At 46.6% G+C, this 17254-nt stretch overlaps 1 protein-coding gene across 5 annotated transcripts in view; it reads left to right on the top strand.

Annotated features, from left to right (window-relative positions):
* Positions 1–17254, top strand: part of BCAR3 (BCAR3 adaptor protein, NSP family member) — a 109502-nt gene that overhangs the window by 5820 nt on the left and 86428 nt on the right. For all 5 annotated transcript variants that reach the window (XM_036347062.1, XM_036347056.1, XR_004973785.1 and 2 more), the window contains one exon: positions 4213–4535. In XM_036347062.1, the coding sequence (XP_036202955.1) occupies positions 4219–4535 (317 nt within the window). In that variant the 5' untranslated portion in view covers positions 4213–4218. Of the gene's footprint in view, positions 1–4212; positions 4536–17254 lie in introns of those variants that run through there.

Raw genomic sequence — 17254 nt, 5'->3', positions numbered from 1 at the left:
TTATGTGCCCCCACAGCACTGGGGATCACCAACAATAGTCATTGCTTCCTCCATGGAGTAGTAGCCTCATGAGGATAGTTGACGCTGTCTCCACACCCGGGACAGTGCTCACCACATAAATGAGTGTTAAATAGAAGAATGAATGAATGTTTCTGTTGACTGAATGCTACTTCCTCATTGTCATTCTCCTCTGTCATAGGGGTAAAAAAAAATCTAAATATATAAGTTGCTCTGTACCCAAGAGACTCACTTATCCAGTGACTATCAACCCTGCCTCCACGTTGGACAATATGGAGGGAGACTGCTGCCAGGGTTCTACCCACTGAGATTCTGATTCCACTGGTCTGGTTCACAGCAGGGTGCTGGGATTTTAAAAGCTTTCTGGAGGCTTCTTAATGTGCAGCTAGGTTAAGGACCACCACTGTACGGTTTCAGAACTCATTCCTTGCTTTGGTCTTTACAGGCTTGAAGCAGCCACGGGGAGAGAGAGTAGGGATGTAATTGATGGATAGTGTATGGTTCCTGACAGTTTAAGAGGTACTTTCACATCTGTTATCACATCTGATAATAACAAGCTAAGGGGTCTACTCTCTGGTTTAAATATTCCCTTTATGTTGATGACTCTTAGAAATCTACATCCTATCCTGGCTCCTAACTGCACATGCCAGTATCTACCCTCCTAGCCAGGAGTGGGCAAACTTTTTGACTCGAGGGCCACAATGGGTTCTTAAACTGGACCGGAGGGCCGGAACAAAAGCATGGATGGAGTGTTTGTGTGAACTAATATAAATTCAAAGTAAACATCATTACATAAAAGGGTACGGTCTTTTTGTTTGTTTGTTTTATTCATTTCAAACGGGCCGTAGTTTGCCCACAGCTGCTCCTAGACCAATCTGTCCTCCTGGGACCTCACACAGAGCAGCTCCAGCGGTGCGCTTGTTACCCACCTTCCTGCGGGGCCCCTTCTTCCTTGGTGTGTGACAGCACCGCACCATCGTTTCATGGCTGTGGTCCCCCAGCCAGCTCTTCACTCTGCCCCTCTTTCCCCTTCCCCTGGCCACTGCCCCAGGCTAAGTTCTTCATTGTTCCTTGCTGGCTTGTTGCCATCAGCTGGACTGACCTCTCTGCCTCCCTCCTCTCCCCTCCTTCAGAATTACCAGGCACAGGCTGCAATCTGTCCTTCCCTTCCAGATCTTCCCCAGAACTTACTGTCAAGTCCAGACACCTTGACAAAGCCTTTGAGAATCAACATCTGGCCCTAAACTGTGCTTGTTCCAGAAGACCCTTCTTGTCCTCTCCGCTCCAGTGCCACCATGCGACTTGCAGTTTCCTGAGCCTGTGGGGCACTTCCTGCCTCTGCATCTGCCCTTATAGCATCCGCTTGGAAGGCTTTTCCTTAAAATTTTCCACCTTTTAAAATCCTTCCTCTTCAGTGAGGCCCTTTCTGAGATCCTCCTTGAATCCTTTCATCAAAATTAATTGTTCTTCATATGATTTCATTCCTATGTGGGATATAAAACAGAAAGCAATAGTCCAGCCAGTGCGGCTCAGTGGTTGAGCTTTGACCTATGAACCAGGAGGTCACAGTTCAATTCCAGGTTAGGGCACACGCCCAGTTTGGGGGCTTGATCCCCAGTAGGGGGCATGCAGGAGGCAGCCGATCAATGATTTCTTTCATCAATGATGTTTTTATCTCTCTCCCTCTCCCTTCCTCTCTGAAATCAAGAAAAATTGTTTAAAATAAAACAGAAAGCAACAAATGGACAAACAAACAAAAACTCATAGACACAGACATTAGTATGGTGGTTACCAATGGGTGAGGGAACGGTAAAGAGTAAAGGGGGTCAAATAGATGGTGACGGGAGAAGATTTGACTTTGGGTGGTAAACACACAATTTAATATACAGATGATGTATCATAGAAATGAAAAGTATATAATTTTACCAACCAATGTCTCCCAATTAATTTAATGAAAAAGTAACTGTTCTTCCCTTCAGCATGTTAAGGGCCCCTGTTGATGAGTCCCTGTTGATGTCCCTATATTATTCTCTCTCAGGGACTGAGGCTTGCGACTCTTTGTTTCACTGAGTATCTTATAAGGAGTAGGCACTTACATGTTTGTTGAATTGAAAGTAGAAAGGGCAGGTGTTAATATCCCTCTGTAGCCGAGAATAAACGGAGTGTGGGGCATTCTAGAACACTTTGGCCCAGTCTTGAAATCTAGATGCGTCTTGGGTAGGCAGAGAGGAAGCAGGCTGCCAGGAACACTGGAGCCAGGGCAGCTTTTGCCCATCACACTAGCCTGGAAATAGAGTTGGCCGACAGCGTGGCCCTTTGCACACAGAGGTTCTGTGGGTGCTCGGGCCTCCTCACAAGGCGCTTTGACATGCTGCAGGCCTGTCTGGAGAAAGAAGGCGCTGATAGCTCCGACAGGTGAGCGTTCACAGCTGTGGGGTCTGTGTGTAGGGTGAGGGAATCCTTGTCAGCTTACGTCACTGGTGGTCAGGCAGGGAGGGCTAGGGAGTTTGGTTTCTTTTTTAATAATGATGATTAATGTTGAGCAAGTGCTGACAGTGTGCCAGGCACCAGTCAGCCCCGGGCGGGGCCCCCACGGGAAGGGCCCGCACCATTCTATTGTTCTGCACCCGCTATGAGCCAGGCCTTCTGTGTGGTCCTAGTTAGACATGGAGCAGACAAGCCCCAGAATTACCAGGTTTAGCAAAGATCCGAGGCCAGAGTTAGGATTACATGAATTGAGTGAGGGGTCTCCTTCCACAGCCCCCAACACTCACGTGCTTCTCTCTGTTGCACGCAGAAGCCGTGGATCCTGTGTTTTTGTTGTCAGTTGTCTTCTTTGCACAGTCTGGCCCTTTATCTCTTGCACTGGGAGATTCTGGAGGGCTGTGTTCTTGGTTGTCATCAAGCCATGTCCCAAATCCCCAATTCCTTTGTGGAACTGACTCTGCAGAGGTTCTATTAAGTGACGATGTTCACTCAGAGCTGTGGGAAGGGCTGTCTGTGCGGAGCCGGGGCTCCAGGGTTCGAGAGGAGACAGCAGAGCAAGGTGATGCTCTGCTGACCAGCCTTGCAGAGGCCCGTGCATCGGGCTTAGCCCTGCTGCTGTCGTCCACACCCATCTGATGGCATGGCTAGTGGGACAGTCTGTGTCCTTAGGTCTCTAGGGACTCGCCCTAATTTTCATTCAGGCCCGTGTTTCCTTTCCTCAAACGTCGGCTTTAAAAATGTCCCATAATTTGGCTTAGGTCGAAACCATTGTTTGTTTTGGGGGCGTTGGGGGTGCTGACTCTCTCAGGGTGAACATTTTTACTAGTGGTCAAAGCTGGGAACAATTGTCAGGGCTGCTTTTGCATATAACCTCCGGTATCATTTTCCTTTTCTTTCCATACCCCCCTTTTTATTTTTATTTTTCTCTTCCCTTCCCACTCTTCCCTGGCTATGCAGACACCCATGCTCATTGCTTAACCCTGCTGGTGGCAGGCAGGTTCCTGACCCCTCTCCCTGGGGGACAGTGTACATGGAGCCCCCACCTCAGTGGCTTCCCTCTGCAGCTGAGCCCACTGATGTAGGGAGGAGTGGCCCACCTCCTGACCCCTGACCCTGGCCTGTCTTCGTTAATTAGAGCACATTGATTTATTTATAAGCACCAGGTCGTTGACAGAAAAATTGCCCCTTTGCTGTGGGTAGCACAACTGAGGGACTGGTCTGGCACTGAAGGAGTTCCAGCAGCTGAGGAATTCCAATAATCTCCGCCTGTTCTTATCGTGTCCAGGGTGGTGGGAAAGCGTGAGCTCATTATCCAATGGATCTACAACATTTTCTGTAACGCACTTGTCACTGAAACCTTGAGTCCCTCCCCAATAATCTTTTCGTTAGTCATGCATTTGCACCAGCTTCAGTCACCTGAAATAATAAAACAGCTCATGTGCCTCCAGTCTCTGAAGTGTGTTTGCCCTTTTCCATTGGCCGACCGGCTGCCAACCCAGGAGAATTACTCTGTGATATCAAAAAAGGACATGAGTAAACTTCCTGTTTGTATTAAATTTCACTAGTAGTGCCATTCAGTGTTTGTCTTGTAATGCCCTGGACATTTTCTTGTGTTACGTGGTATATTTCCATTTCCTCTCGTCAGCGGGAAGCCAGTTCTTGGGATTATCTTCAATTTATACCTTCACTCCTTTCATTTCCCTTTAGAGAATCATGGCTGCGGGGAAATTCGCGAGCCTTCCCAGAAACATGTCGGTGAATCACCAGTTTCCCCTGGCCTCGTCCATGGACCTTCTGAGCAGCAAGTCTCCTCTCGCCGATCACCGCACAGATGCCTATCAGGACGTGTCTATACACGGCACCCTTCCACGGAAGAAGAAAGGCCCTCCTCCCATCAGGTCCTGTGATAGCTTCAGTCACGCGGGCACCCTGCCCCATTTCAAATCCCCACGGCAGAACTCACCTCTGACCCAGGACATCATCCAGGAGCACCCACGGCAGGACTGGAAAGGTGAAGTCTTCACCTCCAGGTAACTTCTTACATTTCATGAGGGAAAATGACTTGTCTTAAATAGCTTTTTAAAAAGTCATCTTATGAGGGGAAATGTCAAACATGCACAAAGGAGAGCAAGTAGTTTAATGAACTGCCATGGGCCCATCACCCAGCTTCAGCAGTTATCTACTCATGGCCAGCTCTGCTCTGTCGCCCACCCACTTTCCTTCCTCTGGTATTATTTTGAAACAAATCTCAGACCGCATTTTATTTTATCTGTGAATATTTTGGTATGTGTCTTTCAAAGATAAGGACTTACTTTAAAATATATGTAATCACAATACTAAAAATGATAACACCTAAAATGAACCATTTAAAAATATATATATTTTTATTGATTTCAGAGAGGAAGGGAGAGGGAGAGAGAGACAGAAACATCAGTGATGAGAATCACTGATTGGTTGCCTCCTACATAGCCCCTACTGGGGATTAAGCCGGCAACCCGGGCATGTGCCGTGATAGGGAATCGCACCGTGACCTCCTGGTTCATAGGTCAGTGTTCAACCACTGAGCAACACCTGCCAGGCAAATGAACCACTTTTTTTTTTTTTTTAATATATTTTATTGATTTTTTTACAGAGAGGAAGGGAGAGAGACAGAGAGTTAGAAACATCTACAGAGAGTTAGAAACATCGATGGGAGAGAAACATCGATCAGCCGCCTCCTGCACATCTCCCACTGGGGATGTGCCCGCAGCCCAGGTACATGCCCCCGACCGGAATCGAACCTGGGACCCCTCAGTCCGCAGGCCGACGCTCTATCCACTGAGCCAAACCGGTTTCGGCAAATGAACCACTTTTAATATGATCTAATATTTGAGAGTATTTTCAAAGCCAACTTTCTAAATCATTGAGTCTCTCAAAAAGAAGCAGAAGTTTGGTGTGCTGTTTTTTTTTTTTTTTTATTATAACATCAGTTTCTAAACTACATCTATCCAATGCTAAAGAGATGCCAGGATGTCTATAAATTAGGACCTGTATCTCCTTGTATTTATGTGTAACTTGATGAAATAACATTTTATGTGGACGCATCAGCAGGTCAGCTGCAGAATACAGTAGAATTTATTTCTCCTGTCCACCGGGATGTGGGTAAATAAGCCTTATGATGTATAGGCTTCTCTGGGTTTGTAAGGGGCCTGGCTGTGATTGGTTTCTGTTTGTTCAGAGCTCATTTGGAAACTGCACTCCCTTTCCTGTTGGAAGATAAGCAATCTGTGATGCTAGTGGGCAAAGACGGGGAGTGGTTTCTTCTCTTATCTTTCCTGGTGTCTCTCCTTCTGTCCAGTCCTGTAGCAAAGAAGGCCACTTTGATCCTGCCTCATTGATTTGTTCAATATCTGTATATTGAGTACCTACATTCATTACAGCACTCTGATTTTATAAGTACCTGTGCTCCCCTGGAAAACTCTGCCCAGCTCCCCTGGGTATCTAACTGAAGGGCTGGTCCAACATTGAAAACATTCTAGCAGTCAAAACATTTCAGTAATCTGCTCTTGCCCTTCTACACGGTGGAGAAATATGTGAAATAACAGGATAGCTATGAGACATCTGAAACAGTTTCCTCCCAGAGTCCATATTCTAGTGAAAGACCCAGATAATAAACAGTACATTGCAGATTATAGTAAGTGTGATAGAGGAAATAGAGGCATATGCTGGAGATTGATTGGGGTTGTGTCTGTTTTATAGGGACATGTCTCTGAGAAGGTGATATTTCAGCTAAGACCTGCATGATGAGAGGAGGTAGTGTGGAGAACCAGTGGCTGGCTGTCCCAGGCACAGGGAGAGCAAGTGCAAAGATCAGGGGGACAAGTTCGGGATATTTGAGAAACCCTAAATCAGTGGTTCTCAACCTTGGCTGCACATTAGGATCACCTGGGAATCTTTTTAAAATCCTGATTTCTGGGCCTAGGTGATTCTAATGTGCAGCCAAGGTTGAGAACCACTGCCCTAAATGAAGCTAGTGTGGCCTGTGGCTGGAGTGTAGCAAACTGGGAGAGAATAGTATAGATGTTGGGAGAGAGCTAGGCAGGCAAGTGTTTAGAATTAGTTTTAGTACCGCAGGAGTACAAGAAGAAATTAAGGAGGCCCAGGTATTCTCTGTAGAAAACATTAGAGAGCTCTGAAATGTTTCTGACATCAGACCAGAAGGTTCCCCAGGGAGAACCATTAGAAGGCCTGGACATGCTCTGTTAAAACCTAGGTGGGTGACCTCCCCACTCAGAGAGCCTGCTGATGAGAAGGTGAATGTGGAGGCCCAGCCTGTACACAGCATTGCTCATATCGCATCGTTGGAACGTAGCAGGTGGGGTGCAGAAGGGGAGCCGTCATTCCTCCCTCTCGTGGAGCTATGAGGCAGCAAAGGAAAATAACGTCTGGTCACCCCAAAAGAATCACAAATGCCAGGCTCCACAATGTGGACTCAGAGCAAACTGTTCCCCGGCTTCCTGTGGCCACTTTTTTTTTAAAAAAAAACTTTATAGTGAGCTGGATATCTACTAATTACCACACAGAGACAACTCACAAACTCATTTCTTAAAGTTCTAAGGCCCTGGCAGGGTGCCAGCTCTTACAGGGGGACACGCCAGGGGCTGGGGTGGTCATGGAGCCCTCTTCCTATCTTGAGGAAGTTCTTGATAAACATCCAAGGTCCAGGCTGTCAACCTTCCAGGACTTCAAAGCTTTTTGATTGGAAAACTGACTTGGATGGAGAGGTCTCATCTCTGTAAAAAGATCTAATCAGGGCACTGGGCGCAGGTCCTCAGTTTGAAGTCCAGGTGGTGGGAGTCTTAGCAAGCACGGCTGGCGTGGGTTTGTTTATGACTCAGGGTTGCGTTTATCCTAAGTCACATCTTTTTTCCTCAATTTAAAATATCTTATTGTTAACGGCAAATACAGGAAGCAACGAATGTGGATCTTTTACAATTATGCTGAGCAGGCATGTGGTTGTGTGTCAAAGGATCACAAAGTCCTATTCCCCACTCATCTGTCTTAGTATTATTTTTCATGACCTAACACATTGTTTTACATCCTCAAAAGTGATCCCACTTTGAGGATGTTTAAAGTTCCTTATTTTCTTCTACTTTTTTAAACCCTTGAAGTAGTCCTAATAAGATTATAAGCTATCTCAATTCCTTCAGGAGCAAGCCGCGATAGAAACAACGTTTGTGTGTGTGAAAAATGAGAGACAAGCAGATTGAATGAGAACCCGGGGTTTCGGGGGGTGGGGGGTGCCTGAGGTGCCACAGGGAGCTACCCAGAGGGGAACAGCATTTCTATTCCTAACTCATCGCTTGCAGCCTAGAAGGAGCGGTGACACTCGCCGCCCACTGCCCCAGCTCACTCAGCCCGGGAAGCTGGGAGCCACGTCTGTTTGAAAGTTAGAGTTTTGAATCTCTGTCTTCAGGGACCGAAGACTAGTTAGGTCTACCGTTAATGGGAATATTGGTATTTTACAGGGTTTGTTTCCAGTAAACTTTTGTGGCCTTACTTGCTTCTTTTCATAGTGAATTTAGGCATTAATTTTACGACTTGCCTGGATGTCAAATGTGAAAACCTCCCTTTGTGTCACATTTGGTGCTGGCATGACGAGAGTAGGGCCATCACCAGCAGCCTGGACGCGCTCCTCATGTGTACCCGCCTCCATGCAGAGGGAGCCCTCCAGGCAGCACTCCGGGTCTTGTGAAATACTCTGATACGTTTGGTCTTTCCCCAGCAGGTATGCTTACCTATTTAATCATTAGAAGGTCACTTTTATTATAATTGAGTATTAATTGACTATCCACCCTGTGAGATCCCAGGCAAAGCAGAGGAAGTTTCCCCTTTGACCTAAAATGTTGCATTATTAAACTGCAATATAAACATGTCATGTTCACATGAATTATGAGCTCTTACATTTTATAGTTTTAAAATGTCTTAAAGGACATATTCATAAATTATCTTGTTTGAACAGCCTAACTCTGTGTGAGAGACACAGCAAATTTTATCATGATCATGGTGATGATGGTGATGATGATGATCATCATCATTTGCAGTTAAGAAAATGGTTCAGGGATGTTGAGGCACCGAAGATCAGACCCTAGTGGGTGAGTGAGCTGGGATTAGAACCCAGAAAGTATTGTAGGGTTGTTCGCCACAGCCTCCCAAGAATGTTGGCGCCAGCCACGAGCATCCACTAAGCAATCTTCTTGCGTGGAAAGCTTCAGTCCACGTAGTCTGAATCCAGGGCTCCGACACCCGATTGGGGAGAATGAAGCCTCAGTCACCAAGAGCCAGGCAGAAGGCAGGCCTGGGAGGGGAATTGGTCTCCTCATGCGGAGACTGTATCTCTTGGCTTTGTTGTTGTCTTGGCTGCCCTTGGATGTACTTGTGGTTTTGAAAGGTGGCCAAAGCGAGAAGCCAGGGCGCTCTTAAACCTGCTGCTTGATGTCACAGAGGGAGCCTTTGTTCGCAGGCAGAGCGAGGCTTCTCCGACAGGTCTGCAGACAGGATTTCCTCTTGACATTAGCGTTGTTCGCTGGTATCCCTTTGATTCATTTATCTTCAAGGGTGAACTTTTATTTGAATCTGGGACCTTCCTTGGACGGAGAGGGCACCGGTTCCTGTTGTTGGATATCTGTGTTGCTGGGATAACTGAGGATCAACGCTCAGAGATGTTCTGGGTCCTTTTCCCGCCTGTGGGTACGTGGAGGCACGCATTCCTGGGAACAGCTGCGGAGTGCCTAATTCCCTCTGCCCCTTGGCGGTGGGAGCATGTGGCAGGACAATGTGATGTTTCATTCATTTGCATGAATGGAGCTGACTGACTAGTCACAAGTGTTTTAACCGAAAGGGGCCAGGAAGTCTACGGAATTATCCCAAGTTAAAATCTGGTAGTAAGTAACCTACCATGTCACAGTGTCAGCTCTTCAAAGCTGAACCAAAGGAGTAAGGCACGGGGTCCGTGCAGACTCTTCTCTTAACTGGATGTACAGACCTCACTCTGGGCTGTGTCAGCGTTGTCATGTGAAAAAATCGTTTTCATTTGTTCCCCTTCAGAGCCACCACTTTCTATAACCACTGCTTTCTCCCCAACGAAGCAAGTTCCCTCAAATATGCAAATAAATCAGTCCTTTGCCTCAGAGTTAATCAGAAGGATCTAAATGTGAAGATCCACATGCAAACACCTGCATTTTATTTATATGTGGACCTGTCTGCTCTCTGCAAATTGTAAGCTTTTCGTGAGCAGAAGGAAAATTGGGTTTAGAGTTGAAAAAAGCCTATTTAATAGATTCATAGATTCTATTTAATAGAAGGTCATCGAATGAATTAGCAGAATGGCAATGGCTTAATGGCCAAGAATGTATCTATGAAGTAATAGTCCATGTGTTGAATTTTTATTCTTAAAATTTCAAAGTTGAGTTTTACTAACATTTTGAAATGCCCCACGGTGTTTGAATGCAACTGTCATGGATGGGTTAGTGAATTCTGAAGAATGTGCATGTCCAGGCCCAGTGCCCATGCTGTGCTGAGGCAGGAGCAGCTGGGTCAGGGGTGAGCTCGGCCCCTGCTGGGCATCGTGCTCATCCCAGGGTTGAGGGGGCCCAGAAAATGGGAAATGCCTGTATGTCCTCCAGCTGCCCGCTGTGGTCCTAACCCTCTACTGACAGGGATGATTTGAACCTAAAGGCTGGGGTCTGTGCATTCTCAGCTGTTCTTCTGGGGAAAATGAAAGGATTTTTTTAAAAAAACTGATTGCAAACCACAACTAAGAAAACAATCAGAGATTACACAATGTCGTCATGCCCAACATTTTTTCTGGGTTCTACCTTCCAGCCCCCAACACACACCTTAGACAGGCCTGCTTTAAATCATGATTTTCCAGGCCTCCTTCAAGCTGTTTGGGAAAGGTCGGGTTTTTAGTCTTCTGAGAATCAGAAACTCTGCGAGTTTTTTGCATCCCTCAGTCCCTATGGAAACGTATTGTAAGCAGAAGGTGCTGTGTAGGCACAGATTATCCGCGCTCTTATTACATGTGGGTTTGGGTTCCATCCCAGACTAGTCAGAAGGATGGAAGCTGGAGAAGTTGTAGTTGCTGTTGTTGATTGGAAAGAGACCGAAGCCATGGGCTTGGGACTGCAGCCACAAGACCGATAAGCCCTCAGGCCACCCTGCTGTTCGCAGCTCTGTAGTGCTGTCACCACCCAGTCTGCCCCTGAGAGACTGGCTATTGGACTGAATGCAGAATTTCACGCTCTTCTTGGAGGCCTCAAAGATAAGCACTCGTGGTCTTCTGGTTTTACGTGTTGTACTGTTATTTACAAATTATAGAAGTCAGAGAAACCTTTCAGAATCGACCCAGTCGTTGGGCAGCCTGGACCGTCTGTGGTCCAGATTCACCTGCAAACGTAGTGTTCAGAGGTAAGATAACTCCGGCTGTGGGGAGAAGGAGAAAATGCAACGCAGGCAACCTGGAGATCTCCGTTCATGTCCCTGCTTTTCCACTTATTAGATGTATGAACTAGGACAAGTTCTAAACTATAAAATGGGGACGAAATACTCCCATCTGAGAAGTGTTGCACTATAAGTGAAGGCTCCGCTGAATGTCAACACTGATTTTCACATGAGTTTTCTGAGGTCTGGTTGGAGCAGGTCACTGCTCTCAGCTCCCACCTGGTCACCAGCAGTTTATCCTCCTCCTGCCCCAACTCTACTGAGTGACACCTGACTGTGTAGGCCACGGTGCCTTGGCTGGGACACTGATGTGGCCGTGGCTATCAGAGAAAGCTGCCAGTGACCTTGACTCTGATTCCTGCAACCAAACCTGGTAGCCTTGTGACCTTGCAGAATAAGTTACTATACCTTTCTGGATCTCCATATCCTCAAAGGGTAACATTAAGGTCAAGTGTGATCCCATGTGAAGGCACCTGGCGTGAAGAAAGGGCTCAGATGTTGGTTTTCATCCTTCCTTCCTCCTGGAAAGCTGGAGCTGGGAGACTCCTAATCCTCGAGTGTAACCTGAGATCACGTTCAGTGCCAGGGGCTCCTGGAGAAGAAGATTTCCCACATGTTGACAGAGTCTGGCAGGAATCCTCTATCGAGTCTGCCCTAAGTTGCCCTATAGCAATGAGTCTTGGCCACCACTCGTGATTACAGGTATAACCACCTTGCTCTGCACTGAAAGACCACACCATTGTGCTGAGACTCAAAACAGAGCCTGTTCTCAGTGGACTGGCCCAGCCCTGGCTCGCTCGTTCTTGTTCTTAATGTCAGTGTCTTCACTGTTTATTCTTCGGTGAATGTTTATTGAGCTTATTTTGTGTCAGGCATTGTGCTAGGTACGGAGTTCCCATGGAGAATGAAATAGATGTGGGCCCTGTCCTTAGGGAGTGCCCAGATTAGGGGGCACACAGACAAACACATCAAAAAATACCTAACAAAAGGAGGGGGTACGAGGAAGGTACATCAGAGAGCCCCTTGGATTTGGTGGAGGGAAGGCCTCTCTGGAGGAGGAAACATTTGAAGATTTAACATAAAAAGAGAATGCAAAATACTTCATTAATATTTGTTATGTTACTATGTATTGAGAGGATAATTTTGAAATAGTAGGTTAAAGAAAATATTTAAGTTAATTTCACCTATTTCTTTTCAATGGCTATCAGAAAATTTAAAATTACATTGTATTTCTATTAGACAGCACCGGTCTAGACCTTGCTAAGGAGTTTAGGTTTTCTCCCTGGGGCAAAGGGAGACACTGAAAGGGTATACGTAAGGGAATAAATAGCCTGATCTGATTTAGTTTTTAGAAGATTATTTGGTCTCTCGGTGGAGAATTGATTGGTGGGGGAAGAGGGGCTGGAGGGAGGGCAGGAGGTGGTTCCAAAAGTGCAGGGAACAGGTGGGTGTGGCTCCAGGATGGTGGTGAAGGTGGGTGAAGGTGGGTGATTCAAGTGGAGCCTGCTGATTTACTGAGGGCTGCATGTGCTGGGGTGGCTCGGCAGCAGGATGTGTGGGGTGGGCTGTTTACTGTTATGGGGAATATTGGGAAAGGATCGGGGCTTCATTGGGTTGGTTGGCTGCTTTTTCTTGGGGGAGGAAAGATAGCAGGTGGCAGAGAATGGAGGCCTCTGTTTGGGTGTGCTGGTCTGACATGCATGCAGGTCTACGTGGGGATGTGCACCACCACTTGGTAGTATGAGCCTGGAGCTCTGAGAGGTCTGAGTAAAAGTTATGAAGTTAGGGGTCTGCGTAGAAATGAAATGGGTGCCGTCACCAAGGGAGAGATTGTGAAGCATAAGGGAAGGACTGTAGGGCCAGCCCCGAGGAACCTGGGCTCCCCTTCCAGCGAGTCAGCAGAGGAGGCTGAGCATTCGGTCTGGTGGAGAGCAGAGAAATGAGGCAGGAGCTGCTGTGTTGTTCAAAGGAAGGCTTTTGTTTCCTTTTTTTTTTTTTTAGATGAGAGACAAAATTCAATATGAAAAGATCGTAAGCATGTAATAAAGCAAAGCACATTTTTTTTCATATACATGATTTTTTTAATACAGTGTTTTGGTTTAATTAAAGCAGACACATCCCCAGGGCTCCCCTCCCTGTGGCCTGTCAGCAGCATGGAGATGTGTTCCTAAGGACACTGGACAGCAGAGGTGAATGGACAGCTGCGGTTGGCATTCAGGCTTTTGCCTATGGGGTGACGGCTGCTTTTCCAAGGTTTTGGGGAGCAGCCACCTGGAGGCGGGTGCCTGCCCTGGAAGACAGATCTAAGGTATATGTTTCTATCTGTTTGGCTGGGTGAAGTCTTTCCTTTTAGAGGCCTTGAGGACATTATCTCAAAACTATAGCGCTTTTATTCTGCCTGTGAATTAGTGAGAAGAAACTTTTACAAACACGCTTTTTTCGAAGGGGATGGGGAATGTCGGGGGTGGAGAGGATGGGGCTGGTGGGAGTGGAGGAAGGGCAGAGAGATACCAGCCAAACAAAGCATCTGCTTTTATCAAAAGTGCTGTGTTTGGACTTAGACAGCCTGAAGCCTGATCCGCTGATGCCAGACCCTCGGTGCCTGCCAAGAGACATACTGGCCTTGATACGGCTTTTCTTCTGACTATTCAGTTGGGCGGACTGCTGCCAAGTTAAGATTTCAGCAGCGGCTTTTAGCTCAGTGCTGTCACTGGAATTCTGCTGAGCGCAGGTTAACCCATGGCCACGTCAAGTTTTTCTCACCCCAAACCACTTTGTGTCAGTCTTGGGTTCCTAGAGACTCACCCTAGTGTCACAGGTAGGACAGTGAGATGGCACTGTTTTAACACGATTAGGGAACCCGCCTGAGGAGATGGTTTAATTGCCATTCTTTTCACACACATCATGAGTACATTAATCGGGCACTGCCGTATTTTCAGATGAGATCGAGATGACTCACAGAAGCAGGAATCGGCTGTTGAAGTGAAAGAAGCAGGAGTTTTCGAAGTAAACAGTCTGTGACAACTAGGGAGGGAAATGTGCCCTGGTTTGCAGTCTGCTCTGAGCTAGAGGAAGGAAGACTCCCCAAGTCCAGGGAAGGTTACAGATCTCATGGCCTGAGGCTCTGAAAGGGAAACAGTTCAAAAACAATGAAAGACAACGTGTTTACCACAATTTGAAAGAGGAAGACAGATGAGATCACCCAGGTACCTTGCAGTTGAAGGGTGTGTGTGTGAAGGACTTTGTCCAGCCTGGACCGACTCCTGTTCGGATCCCCACTGTGGTGCGATGAGCCAGGGCCATGCCGATGAATTCACTCGCAAGGACGTTGAACCTGACTGTGTGCTAGGCTTTGTGCCAGGTGCTGGATATTCAAAGAAGGCCAGGGCCTCAACCCGTTTGAGGACTTCATGGCCCTAGGAGAAGGGGATGCCCGTTTTGAACCATCTGACCTCACCAACACCTCTTCTCTCTATCTTTGCTACTGATCTAACTGACCTAACTTCCCCTTCACAGCGTAGCCCTTTGTATCATCTCACTAGTCCAATGAGAAGTCTGGTTTTGTTGACCTCCGACCTTAACATCTTTCAGGTCGCAGGTCACTTTTTCTCCTTGACCAGGTGACTGCAGGTTGTACTTTCTGGCTAACCCTTCCCCAGGGCCTGCCTTCTCTGTGCCAACACTTCCTCTGTGCTGTCCTCGCCTTAGACCCAGACGCAGAAAAGGTCAGGCCATGCAACCAAGGGCCAGATTAGAGGGTGGCACTGGCTGTAAAAGAACCAGAGTGAGCAGAGGATTGTGAGAAATGCTAAGGATAACACAAAGGGCTTTCAGAAGTTATGTCCGGAACAATAAGACCAAAGAGAGGGGGAATGTGAGAGAAACAGAGAAACCAAACTGCTCAGCTTCTGTTCGGCTTTCCTTTTTTTTTTGTCAAGGAAATGACTTCTGTGATTGGAAAAGGTAGAGTAAAGGTGAAGGAAGAGAATGAGGCCATGACAAGAGGCTCTAAGACACCAAGTGAGACGAAGCCCCATGGCCCCAGAAGACTGAGCGCTTGAGGCTGAGACCATCACACCAGCGCTGTAACCAGCAGCTACAGGAAAGATGCAGTGAGATGTTTCAGTTTCCAAAAAAGAACTTGGAAGATAGGGTTAATCTCTATAACGATAAGATTGACATCAAATTCGGGGGGGGAGGGGGTTTGGGACAATGATTTCTTTTGAAAACTTGGTAAAGGAAGCAGCAACCTTAGGAAGTAGCAAGGCTTTGTGAAAAGCAAGTCATACCAGATTAACTCTCCTTCCTAGGGTTACTCTGATGGTAGATTAGAGGAATGTTGAGAAGGTGTGTATGTAAATGCCAGTCATTGGTGATGTCCTTGGGGTGAGAAAGATTCCTGCTAGATGATAGTGCATGAAGCATGCTGTAGGCTGTGTCCTCAGCCCCATCCCAGCCAATTTAAAAACCCATTTAGACAGTAATATTGACATACAGATCACATTGGTGGATGACATGAATCTTGGAGGAATAGCTAATATGTCAAAATGACACGTATGAGATCCAAAAATGATCTTGGCACTTTCAAACAACAGACCAAATCTAACTGGAAAGAGTGTAGGGAGAAGCAAAGACTTTCTCTAGAGTCCAAAAACAAAGTCAAGGTATGGGGTTTGTCTCAATAGCCACATGTGAACAACATTCCAGAATTTGGATCACGCCAGCCTCAGAGTGAGTCAGCTGTGTGCTATGGTTGTCAAAAGGGCTAATGTGATTTTAGGAGCATTAACTGCAGTTTAATAATGAGACTGAGAGAAGTGGTCACACTTGGCTGCCCAGATCACATCCGGTAAATGTTTTTAGCCCTAGATACCAGAAAGGGAAGATGAATTCCCCCACTGCAGTAGAACAGGGAGCTTCTGTCTGGACCACGCCTCTGCTCTAAAACATATCTGTTGGTTTAATCATTAAGAACTGTCCCCAAGGTTCTTAGTACTTGTGAAAAGGAACTTCTCATGTCATGTATTAAACCTGGGAGGAGGATATAAAATAAGCACCAACCTTAACCCTGTCAACTACTAGTGAAAAAGCCTGTTTTAACAAAGGTCAATAAATACATGGTGAGATGTAAGAGAATGAATCTATTCTCATTCATTAAGGTGAAGAAACAAAATATATTGTACTAAGTGTACATCTCAAAGTGTTATAGTTCTCTGTTTTTAAAGCTACATCCCTTTTTTTAAATTAGCAAAGGCTTTTCACATAATATGCCCCCACGTAGAGCAAGAAATATCTCTTTATTGGGACTTTAATGTGATTGTCAGTATCTGTAAGGACCTGAACATCTGACTGCACACTGGCTGATCCTTTTCCGAGAGACGTCATCTCTCCACTCACCAGGCCAGCCCTGTCTTAAGCATCTATTTCTTTTCATCTTCCCATAAACAGATGGCCCTGTGGTAGATGCTATCTGTCCTGGTTATCTCCCTGATTAACCTCCTCCCTGGCCTTTCAAATATGCCCAGAGAGACTCATTTTCAGCAGAAGCAGCCAGCCTCTCAGGCTGTGCCACTTTGGAAACATCTGGCCTCAGTGGTGCTGGGGAGCCTCTGCCTGAGGCCATCACAGTCCGGTCACGGGCCCGTGGCTAAGTTACCTCCTTAAGGAGGAACCCCATCAGTCCAAGAAGGACCTTTCTCTCTCGGTTCCCTCTCTTCCTACATTATTCTTCCCTTGGTGAACCCATGGAGTGTGGTGGAAGGGAAAGGTCAGGGTCTAGGTCTCCTACACAGTGGAGAGGACCCACACATTCATTCATTCATTCATTCATTCATTCATTCAAACCAACATTTACGGAGCAACTGTGCCCTGGGGCTACAAAGTAGGATAAAATAAAATATGGTCCCTGTTCTCAGGGAGCTCATGGTCCAAGAAGGGAGATAGGCAAGAGTATACATACTATACTGAATTATCATTAGTTGTTATAAAGTTTTATGATGCATAGAAAAGAAGTGTTGAGGAGATGTTATTTCATTAATTCTTTGAGTTGTCGGGGTGGAGCAGGGGAAAGAGTGGTCAGAAAAGGTGGGAATGAGTGGGGAGACATGGGGATTCCAGGCTTCTTGGTTCAGGGAATTCCAATAGTTTGGATGTGTTGGAGTGTAAAGGACAAGGAAAGATGAGGCTGGTGAGATGGGCAAGGCCTTAGAACAGGGGTGGGCAAACTTTTTGACTCGAGGGCCACAATGGGTTCTTAAACTGGACCGGA

Source organism: Myotis myotis, unplaced genomic scaffold (genome assembly GCF_014108235.1).
Source record: "Myotis myotis isolate mMyoMyo1 unplaced genomic scaffold, mMyoMyo1.p scaffold_m19_p_2, whole genome shotgun sequence".
Classification (NCBI taxonomy): domain Eukaryota; kingdom Metazoa; phylum Chordata; class Mammalia; order Chiroptera; family Vespertilionidae; genus Myotis; species Myotis myotis.
Note: the sequence above shows the minus strand (reverse complement) of the source record. Positions and strands in the feature narration are given on the sequence as shown.